Raw genomic sequence first — 25,021 nt, 5'->3', positions numbered from 1 at the left:
TCCCCATTCACACCTATGCAACGTGTCACCCTCTGGCAGTCCTGTGACAACACTCAGACAAGAGGAATAATTGTTAATGTGGCCCATTTACTTTTATGCAACAGACTTCTGTGCGATTTGAAAAAAAGGCACTTCTCTTGGTGTTGTTGGCCCTACAGACTTCAATGAGAGCATAAAAAAACGCATTGCAAAAAAAGAGAAAAGATCGCGCTAAAGTGTAAAAATATTGGAGTGAAAAAAACACATGAATGTTCAGAAAAAATCATAAATTGATAAGTCCGCCAAAAAAGGCAAATTCTGTGTAAACAGTCTCCCAAGTGTATATAACAAATCCACACGAGAAAGTGCTTGAAAGGAAAGAACCTCCACCACAGTCAAATAAAGCCTCTTACCGAATGGAGATGATCTCAAAATTATAAGAGATCAAAAACAGCCTGGTAAGAGACATGGATCGATGGTGTCCAATATGAAACCCAGAAGCTGGAAACCTGGTAACCCGTATCCTTGGTATGGATAAAGAGACTCCCGATGTGCCATCCGAGGGTATGTAAGAATAAAAGGGGCTCACATAGTGTAAAACCTTAATTTATTCAGTATAAATAAGTGAAATTGCACTTACAATTAGTTCAAGTATGCAGAGCATATAAAAGCCAGCCAGCTTAGGAACACACAGCCCGTATGCGGGTAGAGAAAATGCGCGGTGACGTCAGAACGCCGCCTCCCTACGTTTCGTCACGACAAGACTTGGTCACGGGATGAGGTCCAAGTTACCAGGTTTCCAGCTTCTGGGTTTCATATTGGACACCATCGATCCATGTCTCTTACCAGGCTGTTTTTGATCTCTTATAATTTTGAGATCATCTCCATTCGGTAAGAGGCTTTATTTGACTGTGGTGGAGGTTCTTTCCTTTCAAGCACTTTCTCGTGTGGATTTGTTATATACACTTGGGAGACTGTTTACACAGAATTTGCCTTTTTTGGCGGACTTATCAATTTATGATTTTTTATGAACATTCATGTGTTTTTTTCACCCAATATTTTTACACTTTAGCGCGATCTTTTCTCTTTTTTTGCATATTGTTGGTGTGGTATAACACTTTTTTGATCGCTGCTTCTCCTACATTTAAATAAGCGCAATATTTTTTTTTCCTTACTATAAAAAGCGCATTACCATGCATGAAAACGCATGACAAAAGCATGAAGATGGGATACAAAAACACACACAAATAATGAATGAAATCGCAGACACAAGTGTAACCTAGACTTAGTTTTAACCTTACAAAAGCTGACAATTTACTTTATGATATGGTGTAGTACGGAGCACTAGTCTATTACTTACAGACCCCGAACACCGCGGCTCTTATTTTATTCATAGCTCAGCCTTTCAAAAAAAATCTATTCGCTCTATCCTGGAAAGGCACATTTTTATTTTTTTAGTTCAAATTATAAATATTTAAAATACGTGTTTTAAGAGCGGATATAGAAAACTTTTAGCTATGCGAGTAGGATTATCACGTCTGAAGATTTGCTGGAAAATCTTACTTTTGCCTACGGAGTGTGGGCCCTCAGTGTAGGTAGTACACACCAAGTGCACTGAATAATAAATAAAATAGTATGCTCTGCGTGGACACCATCTATTATACATCAGTCATTTACTGGAGGATGCAATGTACAGCCCAATCTAGCGGAATCAGTTTAATTCACATCGCTCAGGATGTCCATGGAGCTAAAATAATTACTTCACTCGTCTTGGATAAATCACTTGGGATTTTTTCGGTTGTCTATTTAAAAAATTATTACAAAAAGTATTACAAAATATGAACACTGTGCTGCCTGTGTAGCAATACTTTTTTTTCACAAACCTTTTTTTAAACTTGGAAATCTGAATAATTTCACCAGTCCAAAATCGTCCCCGGTCACCAGAGCTGAGCTGTTGAAGTTGGCATCCACGGAGTTGATGTCGGTAAGGTCTGTGTACTTTGGCCATATTCCACTGACTTCTGGTCCAACGACACAAGTCCATGAGAACCAGTGAATCCCTTTGATCTCGTCCTTGCTGGTCAGATGCTTACCAGCTGCAACACACAAATACATGTTTTAATAATGTATAGAAGTATTTCTGTAATCCCAGAGAATATTTAATATGCAACTGTAATTAAAACCAAGCTCCACTTTTAATTGCTGTCTTTCTGGTCACTAAGACAGGAAATTAGAAGAACAGAGACACAGACTGATTACAGATTGATTTCTTCTAGTAGAGTATAAATAATATACCAATAATCTGCCAAGTTATAACTGGACCACTTCCCCACTGACTGTACACCGATCAGCCATAACAATATGACCACTAACAGGTAAAGTGAATATTATCTCGTTACAATGGCACCTGGAAGTGGGTGGGATATACTAGGCTGCAAGTGAACATGTTGTCCCTGAAGTTGATGTGTTGAAAGCACCAAAAATGGGCCACGTTGACAAGGGCCAAAACTATAAATGGCTAGACGACTGGCAGAGGCGGCTCTTTAATTAGGCGGTCGCCTAAGGCCTCACACTCACAGGGGCCCTCGCGGCTGCCTAACTTGCCCAATGCATTACCCCAGTTTTGAGGGACAGGGGACCTTAACGCTGCTGTGCTCAGGCAGCATTAAGAGCCCCGACTCAGGAGCGGGGCTGCCAGTGTCCCCAACAACCAGTGAATATCGGTGACACCACCCCTTCTGATGTCAATGACCCTGCATGCCCTCAGTCAATGACATCACAAGTAGGCGGGTTCACCTGGTGACATCACCAGGTGGTCCCCGCCCATTAGTTACCGTATTTATCGGCGTATACCGCGCACAGGGCAAAATCGTGGGTGCGCGATATACGCCTATAACCGCTTTCCCGCGCCGAGTTTGAATACTGCGCCGGCATATACCGAGTGCAGCTCAGCTCGGGTGCCCCCATAGCAAACTGCTTGCTGTGGGGGCACCCGACAGGAGGGAAGGGCCAGGAGCACCAAAGAGGGACCCAAAAAGAGGAGGATCTGGGCTGCTCTGTGCAAAACCAACTGCACAGAGGAGGCAAGTACAACATGTTTGTTATTTTTAAACAACAAAAAACGAGACTATGGGGCAGATCCACATACATCTGCGTGGGCGCAGCGTATGCGAGATACGCTACGCCGCTGTAACTTGCTTTTCTATTCTTTGAATCCTGAACGAATTTGCGCCATAAGTTACGGCAGCGTAGGGTATCTCTCGCGGCGTAAGGGCGCGGAATTCAAATGCGGCGAGTAGGGGGCGTGTTTCATTTGAATGAATGCCCCGTCCGTCAAAACTCCCAGGGTGCATTGCTCCAAATGACGTCGCAAGGACTTCATTGTTTTCAACGTGAACGTAAATGGCGTCCGGCCCCATTCACGGACGACTTACGCAAACTACGTAAAATTTTCAAAATTATACGCGGGAACGACGGCCATACTTAACATTGAGTACGCCACCAGATAGCAGCTTTAACTATACACCGGAAAAAGCCGAACGGAAACGACGTAAAAGAATGCGACGGCCGCTCGTACATCGTCGGAAATAGCTAATTTGCATACTCGACGCGGAATACGACGGGAACGCCACCTAGCGGACGTTGAAAAATTGCATCTAAGATCCGAAGGCGTACGAAGACGTACGCCTGACGGATCTAACCCAGATGCCGTCGTATCTTGTTTTGAGGATTCAAACCAAAGATACGACGCGAGAATTTTGGAAATTACGCCGGCGTACTTTCTTTGTGGATCTACCCCTATCACTTTAATTTAGTTGAATGGGTTTTATTTGTTTCATTTCATTTATTTGTTTAGAATTTGATTTGAAGTTTCAAATTTTCGACCAAATTTGGAAAATTCTAATTTATTCTATTACAATTTCGGGAAACTGGTATATTCTATTCCTTTGTTTTTTCTAATCTATTCTAGAGTACGAATTTATTCCATTCAAAATTAGAATTTCTGAAGATGGTTATATTCTTTTCATTTTATTTTATTGAATTTTATCCAATTGTTTTTTCTATTCTATTCCTTTCTATTCCAATCTATTCCATTTTATTCTATTTGAAATTCGAACTTTGGAAGACAGTTAAATTCTATTTTATTCTATTCTATTGTTTTTTCTATTCTATTAAAATGTGTTCTAATCAAAATAAAAAAGACAGTTATATTCTTTCTAATCTATTCTATTTTATTGTTTTTTTTCTATTCTATTCCTTTATTTTCTATTCTATTTTGTTTTATTCTATTTGAATTTATTCAATTTGAATTTCAGGAAGAGGTTTTTATTCTTTCTACTTTATTCTGATCTATTGTTTTTCTATTCTATTTTATTCCCTTATTTTCTATTCTATTATTTTTATTATATTCTTTTCGACTCTATTATTTTATGTTCCGTTTTACTCTAGTCTACTCTGTTATATTCTATTCCTTTATTTTCTATTCTATTTTATTCTATTCTTGTTTTCAAATTGGATTCAAAGCTGAATTTCATGTATTTTTTTTTTTAGATTCATTGTAATTCGGAAATTCGAATATATACACATTTCCAAATAACGGAAAAATGTGTCCTTATTTTGATTTGGAACGGAACAATCTGAACATGACTACTCCTTACCTTCCTCTGCCAATTTTCTTTATAAATGGTGCGCCTATACTACGGTAAATAAATATTCCTGTTCTGACAGCAAATTTCAGTTTGAGTAAATTTGGCACTTTCTTTTGCAATAAATATGTGCTTGGATGGGTGAAACGTGTTAGTGGGGCAAGACCTGGGTTGCAGGGAAGGTGAAGTATGTGCTGTCTATCAATAAGACCCCAACGCCAAAGCGCCTGAAAAACGCCCCAGTGCGAAAGGGGTCTAAAGCTGTAAAACTTTGATGACATCATTGGAATTGGGTCCCTTTCTTCGTTGTTGTGTTGGGACAGGTTAAAACTTGGATTTAACCACTTAACCCCCGGACCATATTGATGGTCAAAGACCAGAGCACTTTTTGCGATTCGGCACTGCGTCGCTTTAACTGACAATTGCGCGGTTGTGCGACGTGGCTCCCAAACAAAATTGGCGTCCTTTTTTCCCCACAAATAGAGCTTTCTTTTGGTGGTATTTGCCCACCTCTGCGGTTTTTAGTTTTTGCGCTAATTAGAGCGACAATTTTGAAAAAAAATTATATTTTTTACTTTTTGCTATAATAAATATCCCCAAAAAATATATAAAAAAAACATATTTTTTCCTTAGTTTAGGCCGATACGTATTCTTCTACATATTTTTTGTAAAAAAAAAAATCGCAATAAGCGTTTATTGATTGGTTTGCGCAAAAGTTATAGCGTTTACAAAATAGGGGGTCGTTTTATGGCATTTTTATTAATATTTTTTTTTTTACTAGTAATGGGGGTGATCAGCGATTTTTTTTCGGTACTGCGACATTATGGCGAACACTTCGGACACTTTTGACACATTTTTGGGACCATTGGCATTTTTATAGCGATCGGTGCTATAAAAATGCATTGGATTACTATAAAAATGCCACTGGCAGTGAAGGGGTTAACACTAGGGGGCAGGGAAGGGGTTAAGTATGTTCCCTGGGTGTGTTCTAACTGTAAGGGGGGTGGACTCACTAGGGGAAATTACTGATCTTCTGTTCATACATTGTATGAACAGAAGATCAGCATTTCTCTCCCTGACAGGACCGGGAGCTGTGTGTTTACACACACAGCTCCCGGTCCCCGCTCTGTAACGAGCGATCGCGTGTGCCCTGCGGCGATCGCGCCCGCCAGGCACGCGCACGGGAGTCGGGGTAGAGCGCGCACGCGCCCCTAGTGGCCTGCACGAGAGCTGACGTATAGCTACGGGCTCTCGCGCAGGGGAGCCGACCTGCCGTCGTAAAACTGCGGCGGCTGGTCGGCAAGCAATTAAAAAAAAAAATCATAATTCAACCATTCATAAACAGGCCTTTAAAAATACAGCTTTAGCACTAACATGGCATTTTGTAGAACAATCTTTCTCCGGCTCCGTCGTTGGTTTGTAGATATTTGCTGTCCACGGACCAATCGAGATGAGTTATGAAACTGGAAGACTTGTTACACTCTCCGATTTTCTTGTATCGCTGCGCCACAGCATACACGTCCACAAGACCATCGTTGGAACCCACGGCGAGATAGGAACCGTCAGGAGAAAACTTCATCTCATGAATGACTTCTTTCCTATCCTTGATGTGAACCACTTCCGTCATGTCTCTGGGACAAACACATACATGTACAATGAAGGTAAAGTGTTATTGATTTTGGTCAATGTTTATTTTTTTATTCGTTTTTTTTTATAATTATATTTATTATTTTTGCCATAACCTTTATTTTACAAACATTTATTACACATTGGGGGGGATTTACTAAAAGTGGAATGTGCAAAATTTGGTGCAGCTCTGCACAGAAACCAATCAGCTTCCAGGTTTTTTTGTCAAAGCTTAACCACTTAAGGACCGGAAAGGATTTGCCCCCTTAATGACCAGACAATTTTTTGCAATTACAGCACTGCGTCACTTTAACTGACAATTGCGCAGTCGATACTGTACACAAACAAAGTGTAAGTCCCACAACAGTAAAATCAGTCTGTTTATGCAGTAAAGCATACTTGTTATACTCACTCTGGAACCTAAGGGGTTTGTGTAAAAAGCTGTTTGATCCTGTCTTCTCTGATCCTCCCCTTATTTCACTGTCCCCAATCAATCTCCTGATAAGATAGACTCATAGAGCCTTTGGAGTCACACTGCACATGCTCAGTTTGATATCTATTGCTAGAGATTTTTTTCCTTGGGAGGGCTGAGACAAGGAGGGGCAGCTGCCCAGGGCACCATTTGAAGGGGGGAGCACTGTGAGGAAATGGGAGGGGGAAATCTGTGTTGGGAGCTGGAATTTAGGGGGGCGGCATGGGGTAAGAGTTGTTTGAGGGGGAAAATTTGGGAGGAAGTACTGGGAGTGGTGATTTAGGGGGATATGGGGGGGGGGTTTGTGCTAGAGGTCATATGGTGAGGGGGGGGGGCGATTTATGGGGGGGTAGGAGGGGTAATTTTTTTGGGAGAGGGGCATTTGTGTTTGGGGATGAGGTGAAAACAGCATGCAGATTCGTGTTCAATATTTGTGGGGAAATATTTGCTGACACTTAATGCTCATACATCTTGGGGGGGGGGGGGGGGTGTGTGCACTTTGGAATGTTCGCCCTGGGCTCTGGATGACCTTGTCCCAGCACTGGGTGCATGCGAGTAGCGCAGGGCCAATCAACACTGTCCAGAGTGTCAGGGGTCCTGTTGCCTCATAGGACAGTCCGAGAAGAATGAAAACTCCTCCTACAAGCTTTAACCAGACACTGATAGAAGTCACATGACTGCTATATACTGCTGATGAGAAAGGGTATTTAGCCGTTTATATTTACTAAAACGTTTGCATTTCCATGTTCTGTGTACTGTGGGAGACCAGATATAGTGAATGCAGTCTCTTGGGTTTAGTAACACTTTAAATCTGAAATATTTTTTATGCAATATTTTTTACTGACCTTACAAAAAAAAAAAAGATATAAAAAATATATATTTTGGAATCTAGAAAATACATAAGGAAATAACGTATTTAAAAAAAAAATTGCTATACAATAGAGTGCAGCGCTTCCATACTCTACATTTTGCCTGTGTCCATGTCAACAGCAGGGAAATAAAAAAAATACAAATATTGTATATACTACACTATTGTATATTTTTTAACAACTAATGCATTAGGGAAAATATGGAGCTATCTATCAATGAAATAAAAACATATTTCTTTTATAGAACTCAGTAATTAGTTTGTCCTACCTGACCCTGAGAACAGTGAATGAACCGTCTTTCATCCCCAGCGCTAGCTGAGATCCATCTGGAATGAAGGCCACACTTCGTACCGCTTCCTCCATGTTACAGCGGGCGATCAGCGCATGGTCCGCAAGACTCCACAATCTAAGGCAAGAACAAGGGGTCATGTGACAGAAAAAAAACCACGATGCAACGCCCTTCAAATGACAACATAGACATGAGACCCCTTTCACTTCAATTATAAAATGTGTTGAAAATTAGCAATCTAAGATATATTCCAAGGGAAAATACAATGTTTGTCGTCTTTTACAAAGTTTGTAAGCGAATGCCTTCTATGGTCATCAGGGCCGTCTTTAATGTTGATTGGATCCTGGGCAAAAAAATCTTAATCCCCACCCCCGTGTAATTTTGCTCTCCACCTGCTCGGAGACATACAATAAATATCAGCTAGACTTAAAATCAGTTTACTGTATGAGATCAGGCAGTGATTGCAATTGGTTGCCAGAGGTTACAGCATATCATCACCGCTTACTGACTGGTTGCTAGAGGTTACAGCACACATTACAGCCCACTGATTAGTTGCTAGAGGTTACAGCACATGATTTCTTCTTGTTGATTGGTTGCTATAGATTACTGTAGAGAAATACTGCACACTGATTGGTTGCTAGAGGTTACAGCACATCATCTCTTCACTGCAGAGGGGCATGATATGCATATGATTGCCGACTGTATGTACATATGAATGGCCGGCCGGCCTTAGCTATTTACATATGAATGCTCCCGTTATTTACATATGAATGACGGTTATTTACATGAAAAAAAAAGGGTCTGCAGGTGAGTCATCTGTACACAACAATAGGGCAGAGGTGGGCAGCATTAGTAGCAGCCCCCTTCATTTCTTATTGCATGTGAGTCTGAATCCAGCATATCCCTATAGGAACAAGCTTAATGGATTGATTCCCTCAGCACTCTCACCTGGAGTTAGTCTGCCCGGGAAGACTTAAAACATCCCTGTGCCTGCTATGACCATTGTATATATATCATATATTTGTGGTAAGGAGACTACAATACACGAGTTGGTGTCCTTTTGGTGGTGGAATTCCGTTCACACGAAATGTATTTTTTTGCCACAGATCACTCTATATGAACTTCATCATTATTAACCTTTTTCTGGATTAATTTTTGGACGTTGTTTATTCTTATTAATTTATTTATCAATTATGTTATATGCATGCTGATTAATTTACTGCTATATGCATATCATTTTATCACTTGCACAGCGCTGTACCTAGGTTGTATGTTAGAAAATCAATTGTTTAGGCAAACAAACTCCAATATGATGGTTCATTTTTTTTTTTTTGCCATTAAACTTTTCATTACGATAATCAAATTTAGCATAGTAATGTTTCAAAAGTCGAAAGCTTTTTAGAACAATTTTCTAATTGTGTATTGTCAGCAAAAGTCACGCTGCAATCTGTGTAATCTGAAATCCTTGCTTTTCAGGTCCATTCACATTACAGCTGTAAATGGAGCTTTTCTGCAGCTGGCCATCTGCTGCCTGAAAGTGGTAAACATGAAATATTCACATGTAATAATTCATGTTTAACTTATTAAAGGTTTGCTAAATCATTTAAAAATTGGAAATTGAAGACTGTGGTTGATATAGGAAACTGTTCACGTTTTAACTTTTCAAAAACAGGTTAATTTTTTTTTTTAATCTTGATATACTTCAAATTTTGAATTTTTTTCAATTATAACAGAAAAATATCAAAAACATCATTGGAAACTGCATTAATACAAACAACATAATACAGCGGAAGATGGGCTAAAAATAACAGTAAAAAAAAATCAAAAATTGCATATGGACCATCATGGTTTTGGGTAAATTTCATGTATTTATTTACTTTTTTTTTTTTTTTAACAATAGATTTTTATTGAATTATTTACTTTATACATCCTTTTAAACTGTTTTTTTCAATGTTTTTTTACTTACTGTATGCAATCTTTGTGTTACCCCAAAAATGTACTTATATATATATATATATATATATACAAAATGGACTTATATATATATATATATATATATATATATATATATATATATATATAGTAGATGACAAAGGGTTCCCAGAGCACTATGGCTCAGCTTAACAAAAAGCACCACAGCCAATTTTGCTTTGCAGATATCTGATAAAAACACCAGGCTTCTTCCATCACACCTAAAATACCATCATACTAATGATGTGAAAAGCCATTGGCTCCCGCTGCTGTCAATCAAATACAATGACGCGGCCGCCAAGGAGCGGGGCAGAGTCATACACTCTGCATCTATGGACGCTGACTGTATGACACAGGAGCGCGCCAGCAAGGTAACCCCCATGGGAGAGAGCTTCCCAGAGGGGTTTATCTAATGTGGGGAGGAGCTGCGAGAGCCGCCGTGGGACCCCAGAAGAGGACAATCGGGGGCCACTCTGTGCAAAATTAACTGCACAGTGGAGGCAAGTATATGTTTGTTATTTAAAAAAAAACAAAAAACACAAACCTATAGTATCACTTTAAGATTTAAAGGTTTTTAACATACCTTACAGAGCGATCATCACTACCAGTAACGGCTAAGGGTTTCTTGGGGTGTACAGCAAGGGCCCAGAGCTCCCCCTCACAGTGACCCTGCATGATCAGCATGGGCTTGTCCCGCTCTCTCACCATCACTTCAAAGATTTCACTATCCTGAGTCCCGGCAAGAATTCTATCCCCTTTCCAGCACACACTCCTGATGGACAAGCCTGGGGAATAGCAAAAAAAATAAAAAATAGGACAGGAAGACCAGTTAACAAACAACATACTAAGTACCAATTCTTCACCGACAAGGACAAGTACAAGTAGCCTAGTCGTACAGGCAGCTGCAAAACAGCCACGATGAAGGGAAACCTGTGCTTATGTTAATGATGTAATCAATAATACAAAAAAAAAAAACCTTTACGGTCATAGAAGTTTCATGACTTATTATAAATACCGTATTTATCGGCGTATATCGCGCACTTTTTTGCTCTGAAAATCAGGGCAAAATCGTGGGTGCGCGATATACGCCGATACCCGCTTTCCCGCACCGAGTATTGAATACTGCACCGACATATACCGAGCGCAGTACACTCGGGTATAGTCGGCCAGTCTCGGCTTCTTCCGCGGTCACGTCCTAGACGTACAGGACGTGAGCGCGACAGTTGCCGAGCCTGCCCGAATGTACTGCGCTCGGTATATGCTGGCGCAGTATTCAAAACTCGGTGCGGGAAACGAGCGGGGAGGACGCCGCAGAAGGACGCCGGACCCGCCGAAGAGGACACCGGACCCGCCGAAGAGGACACCGGACCCGCCGCAGAAGGACACCCGAAGCCGCAGAAGGACACCCGAACCAGCAGAAGGATGCCGGACCCGCCGAAGAGGACACCCGAAGCCGCAGAAGGACGCCGGACCCGACGAGGCCGCCGATGGACTGATGGACGCCGCGCAAGATACCAAAACTGTGAGTACAAAAATAACTTTTTTTCCACAGGATTGGGGGTCACTTTGGGGGTGCGCGGTATACGCGGGAGCGCGTTATACCGCAATAAATACGGTAGTTCTTGAACAGAATAAAGTAACAATGGCACACATATATCTGATGTCCCCACCGCCTCTCTGCAGGAACATCCATTTACCCCAGGACTTGGCAAATTTGATTTGAATCTAGGAGTAGCTAAAAAAGTTACGTTATGCACACACGTGACAATGTGAAGCATGTGTATCGCAATTGACGTTTTAATGCGTAGGCGCCCCAATGCATGCGTTCATATTTGTACATGTGTATGTGTCGGGGTGTGCTTGGGTGTAACTTTAATTCTTTACAATTAAAAAATAATAATTTTTACTTCACTTTTTTTTTCAACACATAGCTGGCAAAAAGTCCTCTATGTTATGTTTTTTTGGTGACCGGTTCTCTTTAATGTGACCCTCAATGTCTCCCCTGTGCTCCACTGAATGTAATGCAGTACAGATCACCATGCTGGTTGGGGAAACTGTCAACGGGGACCCAGAAATGACGTCATACAGTACATGTCGCTTCTGGGTCAGAAACAAGATAGGGAGGAGAGCGGGCATGTGTCCACTGTCCCCCCTCCCCTCTACCCTGCAGTGCCCGCTATGCCAGTCCTGGGCCCGCAGATGGGCGAGCGGAATCCGGGATACATAGCAAGGGGGGCACGCATGGGTAGCGGGGAGGGCACTTTACCCATGTGTGTGGAAGTAACTGGACAGCAGCGGAGCCGCCCGAATGCTTCCACCTGACAAGTGAACCCTACTGCTTGCCCACAGCAGGGCTAAATGTAGAAAATAAACAACCTGCCCGGCGATAGGAATTGTGCATTCCTACAAGAGTGAATGGGCTGACAAAAGCCCAGGTGCCAGGACACAACTTCTAGTTGCCATGGCGACCGGAGATTTGTTGAGCCCTGCTTTACCCTCATCTATGTCACAGTGGAACTGTATCTTGACCCATCCACAACATACTGAAAAAGGGTCATCCATCGTTCAACAGCCGCGCCTCCTCCTCCTCGTGCTGTTCCATGATAGGCGGAACACTCAGTTTCCCAGCAGAGCCTGTGTTTATCACGGACGTCGTCTCGTTCGAGGCTGAGGACGAGACGATGTCCGTGATAGGCAAAACACTGAACACAGGCTCTGATAAGAAACTGAGTGTTCCCCCTATCACGGAACAGCACAAGGTTTTTGAACGATGGTCGCCCGCAGTCTGACTGACACTGCCAGGGATAAGGTATGGAGATCGTCGAAGTGAGGCATGCAATGGCACAGGGAGGCATGCAATGGCACAGGGAGGCATGCAATGGCATAGTGAGGCACAGTGAGGCATGCAATGGCACAGTGAGGTATGCAATGGCACAGTGAGGGGGGAAGGGGGTCATCTTAAATGACAAGTATATCCCAGAACCAACATTTTAGCTGGAAAATTAGGGGGTCGCCTTATACGCCCAGTCGTCTTATACGCCGGCAAATATGGTAACACAGGCACAGGGGCACCTATTGTAATATTACAGAGGGTATGGGAGCATTTTATAGAATTTGGTCAACATATTTTTTTCTAGCTTTACTTTTCTACTTAACTTTAGCTGTAGCTTTTCTTTTCTACTCAGCCTGTGCTGCTGCGTTACTTTTCTTTTGTACTTGGCATGAGATGTAGCTTTATTTACTTTTCTACTTAGTCTGAGAATTAGCTTAATATTTTTTTTCTACTTAGCCTGTGCTGTAACTTTACTTTTCTTTTCCACTTAGGGCGAGCTGTAGCTTTACTTTTCTACTTTTTCCTTTTAAAATATACTGAACATTTTGTAAGAGAGTTCAGAATATATATCAGATTTTTTACAATTTTGCTTCAACCCTAAACTGGATTTTTATAGTGGAATCCAATTTCTTTCTATTACACTCGCACAGCTAGGGGGGGAGTTCATGTGCTTCTTGCTCTGGAAATTTAATTTCAACAAAAGAATATTGAATTTTCCTCGCCGGCTCGTTGCCTTACAGGTGCAGCAGCGAATATACATTATGAATAATAGAAAGCGTGTTTTTTGCAGCATTTTTCAAGTGAAAGATATTCTGTCAGAGATGACATGTATAAGAAAAAACATGAAAAATAGAACATATAACAAAGCGGCGTTTCTTTGCCTCGAGCATGACCACGCAAGTACGCTTTAATGTTTTAGTGATGGAACTGGAAGGCGTTTAAATAGATGCTAAACCGGCAGATAGACAATTTGGTGGGTTATTTTTTTACCAGCCACCTGCTCTACCACTTAACAGATGGTAACATGCAAGATAATTCCACACCAGGGAGAAAGCCTTGCATTACCGTGTGGAGTTACAGACAGAAGAACAGGAAGTGAGGATTTCTCAGAAGAAATAAGGACATTTAAAAGCAAAATGGAAGGATGAGGTAAGTGAAGGAGGACTGCACTAAGGTAAAGGAAGCTATTTAGGGATTTTTTTTTTTTTACCTTTACAACCCCTTTAACCCCTTCCCGACCGCCGCATGTACATTTACGTCGGCAGAATGGCACGTACAGGCACATTGGCGTACCTGTACGTCCCTGCCTTTCCGCGGGTCAGGGGTCCGATCGGGACCCCCCCCCCCCCCGCGACATGCGGCGGTTGGGTTCCGTTTCGATCGAGTGATCCCTTATATAAGGGAGACTCGATCGATGATGTCAGTCCTACAGCCACACCCCCCTACAGTTGTAAACACACACTAGGTGAACACTAAATCCTACAGCGCCCCCTGTGGTTAACTCCCAAAACTGCAACTGTTTCACAATAAACAATGCAATTTAAATGCATTTTCTGCTGTGAAAATGACAATGGTCCTAAAAATGTGTCAAAATTGTCCGAAGTGTCCGCCATAATGTCGCAGTCACTAAATAAATCGCTGATCGCCGCCATTAGTAGTAAAAAAAATAAAAAATAAAAATGCAATAAAACTATCCCCTATTTTGTAAACGCTATAAATTTTGCGCAAACCAACCGATAAACGATTATTGCGTTTTTTTTTACCAAAAATAGGTAGAAGAATACGTATCGGCCTAAACTGAGGGAAATAAAATGTTTATATATGTTTTTGGGGGATATTTATTATAGCAAAAATAAAAAATATTGCATTTCTTTCAAAATTGTCGCTCTATTTTTGTTTATAGCGCAAAAAATAAAAACCGCAGAGGTGATCAAATACCACCAAAAGAAAGCTCTATTTGTGGGGAAAAAAAGGACGCCAATTTTGTTTGTGAGCCACGTCGCACAACCGCGCAATTGTCTGTTAAAGCGACGCAGTGCCGAATTGTAAAAACACCTTGGGTCTTTAGGCAGCATATTGGTCCGGGTCCTTAAGTGGTTAATGTTTCAAGAAAAACACAATATAAACTGTATAAATGCAGCAGCTTTTTAAGTTACAGTAAAGTCATCACCACTGAAAACATGCATACTGGAAATGAATGCATTAGAATTATTATATCTGCATTTTGTTGTTGTGAATTGGCCTCTTACATAAGAGAGAAAACAATCTACCTTTATAACCCTGATCACTGTCTCGGAGATCAATTTTTGTAATTGGCTTGAAGTCATTATCCCACAGACGGATACATCCATCTCTTCCTCCAGTAGAAAACCCTTCTTCACAGGCGTACATACTAAATATACCAGCCTTAGAGAAAAGAAATGTAGTGAATAGCAATTAATGCAATGACATTAAAAAGGAAAAGTAAACACAGTGCACAGTATATACTTGTCAGCAGTGACACACACACTATAATATAGAAATTATATGATCTCTACACATGAGAAATGTACATTGTGGGGTAGATTCAGATAGGTTAGCGGATCTTTAGATTTACGTTACGCCGCCGCAAGTTTTTGAGGCAAGTGCTTTATTCAGAAAGCACTTGCCTGTAAACTTGCGGCGGCGTATGGTAAATCCCCCGGCGGAATACAAATTCTGCGGCTAGGGGGCGTGTAAAATTTAAATCAGGCGCGTCCCCGCGCCGAACGAACTGCGCATGCGCCGTCCGTAAAATTTCCCAGCGTGCATTGCTCTAAATGACGTCGCTAGGACGTCATTGGTTGCGACGTGAACGTAAATTACGTCCATCCGTATTCGCGAACGACTTACGCAAACGACGTAAAAAATTCAAAATTCGACCCGGGAACGACGGCCATACTCAACATAGGATATGCCGCATATAGCAGGGGTAACTATACACCGGAAAAAGCCGAACGCAAACGACGTAAAAAAAAACACGCCGGGCGGTCGTCGTTTGTTTCTGAATCGGCGTAACTCCTCATTTGCATATTCCTCACGTATACAAACGGAAGCGCCACCTAGCGGCCAGCGTGAGATTGCAGCCTAAGATCCGACGATGAAAGTCACTTACACCTGTCGGATCTTAGGGAGATCTATGCGTAACCTGATTCTATGAATCAGGCGCATAGATACGACGGCCGGACTCAGAGATACGACGGCGTATCAGGAGATCTGCCGTCGTATCTTCTTTCTGAATCCGGGCCTGTGTCTTCTTGTGAGCAGAAAAATGCTACAGAATTTCAGGTAATATTTTAAAAGCTTAATCTGAATGAGTGACTTATATAGCGCTACACATGCGAACTGAATCGCCTCTAGGCGCTATTTGCAGCCAGTGTCTTCCTGGCTGGCGCGGTCACTTACCCCGTAGGATCTTGACACGCTTAGGACACACCATTTTTGTCTGCCTATATTTGGTCTTCCCTGGTTCCTCACTCTCCCTTCATCAACATGCTGTGACATTTCCATTTTCATTACATCAGGGCTTGACAAATTTGCTTGGAATCTAGGAGCCAGCTAAAAAAGTTAGGAGCCAAGAACGTGCCCCATCCCACTGAGCTCACGCGCAGAAGAAAACGTATACGTGAGCAGCGCCCGCATATGAAAATGGTGTTTAAACCACACATGTGAGGTATCGCCGCGATCGTTAGAGCGAGAGCAATAATTCTAGCCCTAGAACTCCTCTGTAACTCAAAACATGCAACCTGTAGAATTTTTTAAACGTCGCCTATGACGATTTTAAAGGGTAAAAGTTTGTCGCAATTCCACAAACGGATGCAATTTTGAAGCGTGACATGTTGGGTATCAATTTACTCGACGTAACATTATCTTTCACAATATAAAAAAAATTGGGCTAACTTTACTGTTGTCTTATTTTTTAATTAAAAACAGTGTATTTTGTCCCAAGAAAAGTGCGCTTGTAAGACCACTGAGCAAACACGGTGTGACAGAAAGTATTGCAATGACCGCCATTTTATTCTCTAGGGTGTTAGAATAAAAAATATATATAATGTTTGGGGGTTCTAAGTAGAGGAAAGGAGATGGGCGGGCAGTGAAAACTGGCAGGGGAAGCTCTGTTAGCTTTGCTCGTTGTCTTGTCATACAAACGTCCACCACAAGAGGGCGCCAGATTCCAGAAGGAAGCACAGGACTGCAGAAGGCCGCAAAGCCGTGGCCTCAATTACCAGCGCGGCCCAACGCGATTGCGCCAGGGGGTGCGCACGGAGACAGGATACCCCAGCTGTTCCGCCCCAGGTGACGAGTCGCTAATTCTAGTCGCAAATGCGACCTGGCGCCCAGGGTTTGTCGAACCCTGCATTACATACCTTATTTTACACCCAGTGAGGTCATCACTGAGTCTCTGTGCATCTCTATGCAATGTGGGCAGATCATTGCTGGTGGGAGGGTCTGGAAGGGTGCTTTACATAGCTGACCGAAAACAGCACAGCACCCGGCCTCAGTACTCTTTTCAAGAGCCTTCAGCCCTGATGCAAGTAGCGGTCTGGCTCTTCAGAGGACTTATGCAAATATCAAAATACCCTGATGGGCAGGGCCGGATTAACAATGGGGCTGATGGAGCTGCAGCTCCAGGCCCCTTTCTCAAGATAGGCCCATTTGCCCAAAAAAAAAAAAAAAAAAAATTTTTTTTTTTTTTAAGATTTTTTTTTTTTCTAAGATCGAATTTGGGGGGTTGTAGCTCGATGACCAGAGGTCACAGAAACCCCACATTTGGGGGTAGGCATGGGAAGATCTACCCCACAACTGGTTAAAATATGGGACGGCTATCATTTATGGCTCCGGAGATACGGGCCTGCTTGCACAGCCTGTCAGAAGCTACATTCAGAGCGGCCAATATAAATACAAGCTGACACACTGCAGCAGACTGATAGGATCACAGTGCTTATAATAATTATTTGTATATTACTCATGGTAATTAACCCCTTGCCACCCAGGCCAATTCTGACACTTCTCTACTACATGTAAAAATCATCATTTGTTTTTTGCTAGAAAATGACTCTATGGTGGTCTTTGCACTTTTTATGTTGCAGGGTACAGAGCTGCACGATTCTGGCTAAAATGAGAATTGCAATTTTTTTGCTTAGAAGATAGATCACGATTCTCTCACGATTGTTGTAACATCATCTTTCACATAAAAAAAAAAAAAAATGGGCTAACTTCACGGTTTTGTTTTTATGGTTTTTATTATTCATTGAAGTGGGAAAATGCAGTGTGACATAACATATTGCAGCAATAGCCATTGTATTCCCTAGAGTCTCTGCTAAAATATATATAATGTTTGGCAGTTCCAAGTAATTTTCTAGCAAATAATATTGCTTTCTAACTTAAGAAACAAGTGTTGGACTTTAAGTGGTTAAATTTAGTTACAATGTTAGTTAGTTACAATGTTTCATTTTGTTTACAAACTTCGCAGACTGCCCAGATTTGTTCTTTACACACAGAAGTGTATCCCTTTGATCTAAGAAGGAAGCGTTAGTTACAATGTTTCCTGTTAAAAACTTGGCAGACTGCCCAGATATTTTCTTTTGACAGCTGAAAGTCTCTCCACTTGTTATATGAAAGAATCAGCAAACTCTGCATTGGAGATCGTCAGGGGGGTTGAATCGAGATCACAATTTTTTTTAACAATTAATTGTGCAGCTCTAGCACGGTATTTGCGCAGCAATTTTTCAAACATGTTTTTTTGGAAAAAAATGTTTCATTCACTAAAAAAACAGTTAGTTAGTTAAGTTAGCACAATTTTTTTTGGTATCCTAAGCGATGCTTTACATTTTTTTAGGTTACATGTTTAGAGTTACAGAGGAGGTCTAGTACTAGAATTATTGTTCTCGCTCTAACGATCGTGGCGCATGTAACCTGTGTGTATCTGGCTCTGATACTACCAGTGCCTACCCAGCCACTGACTAGTATCTCTCCCCAGCCTGTCCCCACACACCCTCTCACCTGCTGACCTGTGGATGGGGGAATCACTCCTGCAGTGTTATTGTGTTCTGCCAGTGCGTACAATGATCAGTGTTGCTAACTTTAGCTGGCAGCACTGATTGTTTTAAGAAAAAAAAAACAGGCTGGTTGTACTCAAGTTGATTAATAGATTGACTTGTGTAAAACCAGCTAGCCCATACATAGATTGACTATGGCTGGTCTCTGCATAATTGGCGTAATTTCAATCCATGTATGACCCGCTTAACCACTACTCAGTCCCTAAATATCCTTCCACTCCTGTACATAGTGCTCACTGTCATACTCTCCACACTCCTCTCCTGTACATAGTGCCCACTGTCATACCCTCCACACTCCTCTCCTATACATAGCGCCCACTGTCATACCCTTCACACTCCTCTCCTGTACATAGTGCCTGCTGTCATACACTTCTCTCCTGTACTTAGTGCCCACTGTCGCACCCTCCACACTCCTCTCCTGTACATACTGCTCACTGTCATACCCTCCACACTCCTCTCCTATACATAGTGCCCACTGTCATACCCTCCACACTCCTCTCCTATACATAGTGTTCACTGTCATACCCTCCACACTCCTCTCCTATACATAGAGCCCACTATCATACCGTCTACATTCCTCTCCTGTACATACTGCCCACTGTCATACCCTCCACACTCCTCTCCTGTACATACTGCCCCATCATACCCTCCACACTTCTCTCTGGTACGTACTACCCTCTGTCATACCCCCTCACTCTTCCTGTACATACTGCCCATTGTCATACCCTTCACACTCCTCTCCTGTACATAGTGCTTTTTTCCGTACCCTTTGAACTCCTCTCCTGTACATAGTGCTTTTTTCCGTACCCTTTGAACTCCTCTCCTGTACATAGTGCTCACTGTTAGACCCTCCACATTCCTCTCCCTCACCTGCACATACTTCCCACTTATATACCGTCCATACTCCTCCCCTATGTCGCTTACCCACAAAAACAGTTCTTTAAAATTATACTGAATATCCTCAATGTTACCAGCTCTAGAATGGACACACTTTTGTTAGTTCAACTAAAGAAAATATCAGTTCTCATATTTGTTCTGCCCCATTATTAGTACTCATTTAATTTTGTGATTACTACTATGATGTATAGAGGAACATCGGGGATCTCGGCTACTCTAAATATAGCACTTATATAAAAAAGTGGCCCTGAAAATATTTTTTAAATGTTGGCAACTGTGCACTTAGGCACTGCCCAAGGGCCACCGTCCATCGGGTCAGTAGGGGGCCCCATGAGAGGCTCCTGGGATCCTGTGATAATAAAGCAGTAGTAAACTTTCCTGACATTACTACTTTTTAGAGGCCCTGGGGTAGGTTATGCCACAACGTACAAGTATGCACAGCATATTAGCACATTAGTGTACACTTCAATTTTCAGACTGAGCCCTCCAGTGCTGCGCTGCGATGAATCAGGCAGGGCCTGGACACTTTCACCTTCACCCGGTCTTCCTTCTGGGTTCTGTGCCTTTGGTCACTTGCCTTGGCTGGGCTGCGTTCATGTCATTCCCACGCATTTATTTATTATTTATTACACCCCATTCACACCTCCGCGACAAAACGCCCGACGCCGGCCGCTCGTGCCGCTGGAGGGGAGAATTCCCATTGCTGTCTATGAGATGGTTCACATCTCATAGACGCCGTACACCTGCGGCATGAAAAAAAGTCCCGGACCCTTTTTTTCAGGCGACATTGGCGTTCGGCCATACAAAGCAATAGGAAGGATTTGTAAAAAAAAAGTTACACTATTCGCGGCAAAATACGCCGCGTACGCGGCGTTACTTGTCGCGGAGGTGTGAATGCAGCCTAAAAGGCCCCACCAAAATCCTCAGCACCAGGCCCATGATGTTCTTAATCTGGCCCTGCTGATGGGTGGGTTTTAATCTGGAGGAGTGGGCATTCCGAGACAGACAGAATTTGCAAGTCTACTCACTGATTTAATAAGAACTGAAATTCAGTGAATGAAAGCGGTGGGATGGGGACAGTCAGGCTGGAAAGCATAGGGCTAGATGATGCTGGATGTCCACCAGCCAGGAAATGAGGTAAGCTCAAAAAGATGCACTGCAGTTTCTAATGCACATTGCAAAAATCTCACATTGTGCAGTGAAATCAGAGCAAGCAATTTCAGTACAGGAGAGGAGCCTGAACTACTGTACCAGACTGAAGGGAAGGATGGAGGCCAGATTTAACCACTTCAATACCGGGCACTTTCACTCCCTTCATGCCCGGGCCAACTTTCAGCGCTGTCACACTTTGAATGTCAATTGCGTGGTCATGCAACACTGTACCCAAATGACATTTTTATAATTTTATCGCTTTATCACAAACAGAGCTTTCTATTGGTGATATTTAATCATCACTGGGTTTTTATGACGTTTAAAAAATAAAATAAAAAAATTCTTAGTTTGTTATATAATTTAGCAAATAAGTAATTTTTATTTTTCACTAATGCACAGTGATGAGGCTGCACTGATAGATGTGCACTAATAGGCACTAATGAGCACTGATGAGGCAGAACTGATGGGCACTGACAGGTGGCTCTGATGGGCACTGACAAGGCAGCTCTGATGTGCACTGATAAACACTGATAGGTGGCACTAATAGGTGGCTCTGATGAGCACAGACGAGGCGGCACTGATAGGTGGCACCGGTAGGTGGCTCTAATGGGCACTGACGAGGCGGCACTGATAGGTGGCTCTGATAGACACTGACGAGGCGGCTCTGATGGCTACTGATGAGGCGGCTCTGATTGGTGGCACTAATAGGTGGCTCTGATGGGCACTGACAAGTCGGCACTGATGGGTGGCTCTAAAGGGCACTGACGAGACGTCTCTGATGCCCACTGATGAGACGGCTCAGATGGGCATTGATAGGCAGCACTGATGGGGCTGCACTGATAATCAGGGCACTGATTATCAATGTAAATGTTCCCGGTCAGCCTTGCCGGCGGTTATCGACATTCCTTTCCTCACACAGTGACAGCAAGTTTGTTTACACGGGATCAGCTTTGATTGGACACAGCTGATCACATGGTAAAGGGCCGCTGTGATTGTCCCTTTACCTCGATCTGTTATCAGCTGTGTCCAATGGTGACAGAGCATGCCCGATGCTCACCTCAGGGGTCGCGGGAGGCAGATGAGTCCAGATCTAAATCCCATAGAGCACCTGTGGAGAGATCTCAGAACAGCAGTTGGGAAAAGGAACCTTCCAATCGGAGGGACCTGGAGCAGTTTATGAAAGAAGAGCGGTCCAAAATTCCAGTAGAGAGGTGTAAACTGATTTTAGTTTTTTTTTTTTATCCAAGGGGTGTGCTATCAAATATTAACTTGAGGGTGGCAATAATTTTGTCCAGTCCATTTTTTACGTAAAGTGTCAGATTTGGCTTTTTGTTTCTCCACTTTTTTCTGTCATGCCAATACAAACAAAAGAAATAAAAATGTGAGAATACCCAAACATTTGTAATTGCAACAATTTTCTAGGTGAAGTGGTGCATTATGTGACAGAAATGCCGGGGTGCCAATATTTTTGGCCAAGACTGTATGTGTTAGGCAGTTGTAAAGGGGTTAAAAAAACGGTTTCTATGCATAGATAGTAATTATAGATGTATGAGTGGGATGTCTGCATTGCAGTGTTACACAACAATGCTTCACTGCGCTGTCTCACAACCAGAGTCAGCAATACAGATCTTCTACAGATTTCTGGTAAATATATTATATCTGTAAAAAACGTACATAGTGTATGTATTGCATTTAAACAATTATTTTTTTTACACTGGCCCAGATTCAGGTATATTTGCGCGATATTTGCGGGGGAGCAGGGCAACGATTTTGCCCTGCGCCCCCGCAAATATTTTGCGCTGCCCTCGATTCACGGAGCAGTAGCTCCGTAAATTGCGAGGGCGCGCCGGCGCACCGGGGGCGGGAATCATTTAAATTAGGCACGCTCCCGCGCCGAGCGTACAGCGCATACTCCGTCGGGAAACTTTCCCGACGTGCATTGCGGCAAATGACGTTGCAAGGAGCGTTCAGCACCATTCACAAATCACTTACGCAAACGTCGTGAAATTCAAATTTCACGTCGCGGGAGCGGCGGCTATACTTTAGCATTGGCTGCCCCTACTATTAGAAGGGGCAGCCTTGCGCTAAAGTTGCCGTACGGAAACTCCGTACCTGGCTTGCACGGGGCCCGCGCAAGTTTGTGAATCAGTTGGTAGTATGCAATTTGCATACTACACGCTGATCACAATGGGAGCGCCCCCTAGCGGCACACGCAAGAATGCAGCCTAAAATCTGCAAGGCATAAGAGCCTTATCCCGCGCAGATTTTAGGCTGCAGTCGGTGTAACGAGGTTCCTGAATCAGGAGCACTCGTTACACAGGAGCAAGTAAGCAATTGCGCCGTGTAACTTATAGTTACACGGGCGCAATTGCTTCTTGAATCTGGGCCAGTGGAATTAAAAAACAATGAAGATGAAATGTATTTTTGTTTTTTGATCTATGTACAATACATTACCTCCACAGTCCCAAAAAGTTGCCCCCTTTCGGGTGATTTTTCAATCAAAGAGCCATAAAGCAATGTCCGTAGGCCCTTTTCATACTGGGGCAGGAGGATCGTCGGCGGTAAAGCGCCGCTATTTTTAGCAGCGCTTTACCGTCGGATTTGCGGCGCTATTCGGCCCATAGCGTGGGGTGGTTTTACGCCTCCACTAGCGGCCGAGTAAGGGTTAAAAACCACTGCAAAGCGCCTCTGCAGAGGTGCTTTGCCGGCGGTATAGCTGCGGTGCCCTGTTGATTTCAATGGGCAGGGGCGGTGGAGGAGCGGTATACACACCACTCCTTCACCACTCCAAAGATGCTGCTAGCAGGACTTTTTTTAGGCCCCTTTCACACTGAGGGCGTATTGCAGGCTCTATAGCATTAAAAATAGCGCCTGCAATCCGCCCTCAAACAGCTGCACCCGAGGGGCTTTCACACTGGAGCGTAGCGCTAGCAGGACGGTAAAAAAAGTCCTGCTAGCCGCATGTTTGGAGCGGTGTGTATACCACTCCTCCACTGCTGCTGCCAATTGAAATCAATGGGACAGCAAGGCTATACAGCACACAATGCGCTGCTTCAACCCTGTCGCAGTCGAAATGCGCCGCAAATCCGCCCATAGCGTCGGCGGTATAAATAGCGTAGTTTTACCACCGACGCTATGGGCGGCTCAGTGTGAAAGGGGTCTTACCGTCCTGCCAGCGCACCAGTGTGAAAGCCCTTGGGGATTTCACACTGGAGAGACAGTAGCGGCTGTTTCAGGACGGTTTGCAGGTGCTAGTTTTAGCGCAATAGCGCCTTCAAAACGACCCAGTGTGAAAGGGGTCCAAGGAATAATCCTCATATTTCTGGGATATGTAATGAAATAAGAGGTGTATATTCTTTGTTTTAGGAAGGTTTTACTGTCCTACACACTGATTCAGTTTGAGGTTTTTTATATTACTTGAGTCCCTTCTCGTCATAACCTATATGTTTGGGGTTTTTTTGCGCGATTTTGTTGGGCGTTTTTGGAGAGGCACCGTTGATTTTGCATGGGCCTCCCTCTGTTCAAACAATGCGCCAAAGAAGCTCATGTACCAAATTTTGGCAGTGAGACAGGTGCTTTTGGTGCAGTTTTTTCATGCATTTTGTTGCACGACAATTGTGGCAAAACGTTTGGGGTGACATTTAGGCCCCTTTCACACTTTTCCCACCTGAAAGTCTTGTGATTTTGATGCACTTGAAGCAATGCCTGTGTAACCTTGAGGTCTATGGACATCAAAGTAAGACCAAAGCAGTGCAGGGACTACTTTGAAGTCATGCGACTTGCAGTAGCACAGATTTGAATTGTACTCATTGAAAATTATGGAGTACAACTTGTCATGCGAGTTTGCAGTCCCAAGTCGCAGGACAAGTCGCCCAAGTGTGAAAGGGGCCTCAGAAATAATGGCATCGCAAACGAATCCCGTAGATTGCTGCGATTCCACTACTATCAGGTGTGCACGGGGCTTAAATATTTTGCTTGGATAATTCAGCAGGAACTGTCAGAGCTCTAAACACATTGGGGTAGATTCAGAGAGAATTTACGCCGGCGTATCTACAGATATGCCATGTAAATTCTAATCTGTGCCGGCGTATCTACTTTCTGTATTCAGAAAGCAAGATACGCCGACATTAGCCTAAGATACGACTGGCATAAGTCTCTTACGCCGTCGTATCTTAGGGTGCATTCTCACGCTGGGCGCTAGGTGGCGCTC

At 43.0% G+C, this 25,021-nt stretch overlaps 1 protein-coding gene across 3 annotated transcripts in view; it reads right to left on the bottom strand.

The window, feature by feature from the left end:
• Positions 1 to 25,021, bottom strand: part of EML6 (EMAP like 6) — a 234,721-nt gene that overhangs the window by 153,422 nt on the left and 56,278 nt on the right. For all 3 annotated transcript variants that reach the window (XM_040351653.1, XM_040351651.1, XM_040351652.1), the window contains exons 6-10: positions 14,956 to 15,091; positions 10,436 to 10,637; positions 7,861 to 7,998; positions 6,000 to 6,256; positions 1,863 to 2,075 (exon numbers count right to left, since the gene is read on the bottom strand). In XM_040351653.1, the coding sequence (XP_040207587.1) occupies positions 1,863 to 2,075; positions 6,000 to 6,256; positions 7,861 to 7,998; positions 10,436 to 10,637; positions 14,956 to 15,091 (946 nt within the window). The remainder of the gene's footprint in view (positions 1 to 1,862; positions 2,076 to 5,999; positions 6,257 to 7,860; positions 7,999 to 10,435; positions 10,638 to 14,955; positions 15,092 to 25,021) is intronic.

Source organism: Rana temporaria, chromosome 4 (assembly GCF_905171775.1).
Source record: "Rana temporaria chromosome 4, aRanTem1.1, whole genome shotgun sequence".
NCBI lineage: Eukaryota > Metazoa > Chordata > Amphibia > Anura > Ranidae > Rana > Rana temporaria.
Note: the sequence above shows the minus strand (reverse complement) of the source record. Positions and strands in the feature narration are given on the sequence as shown.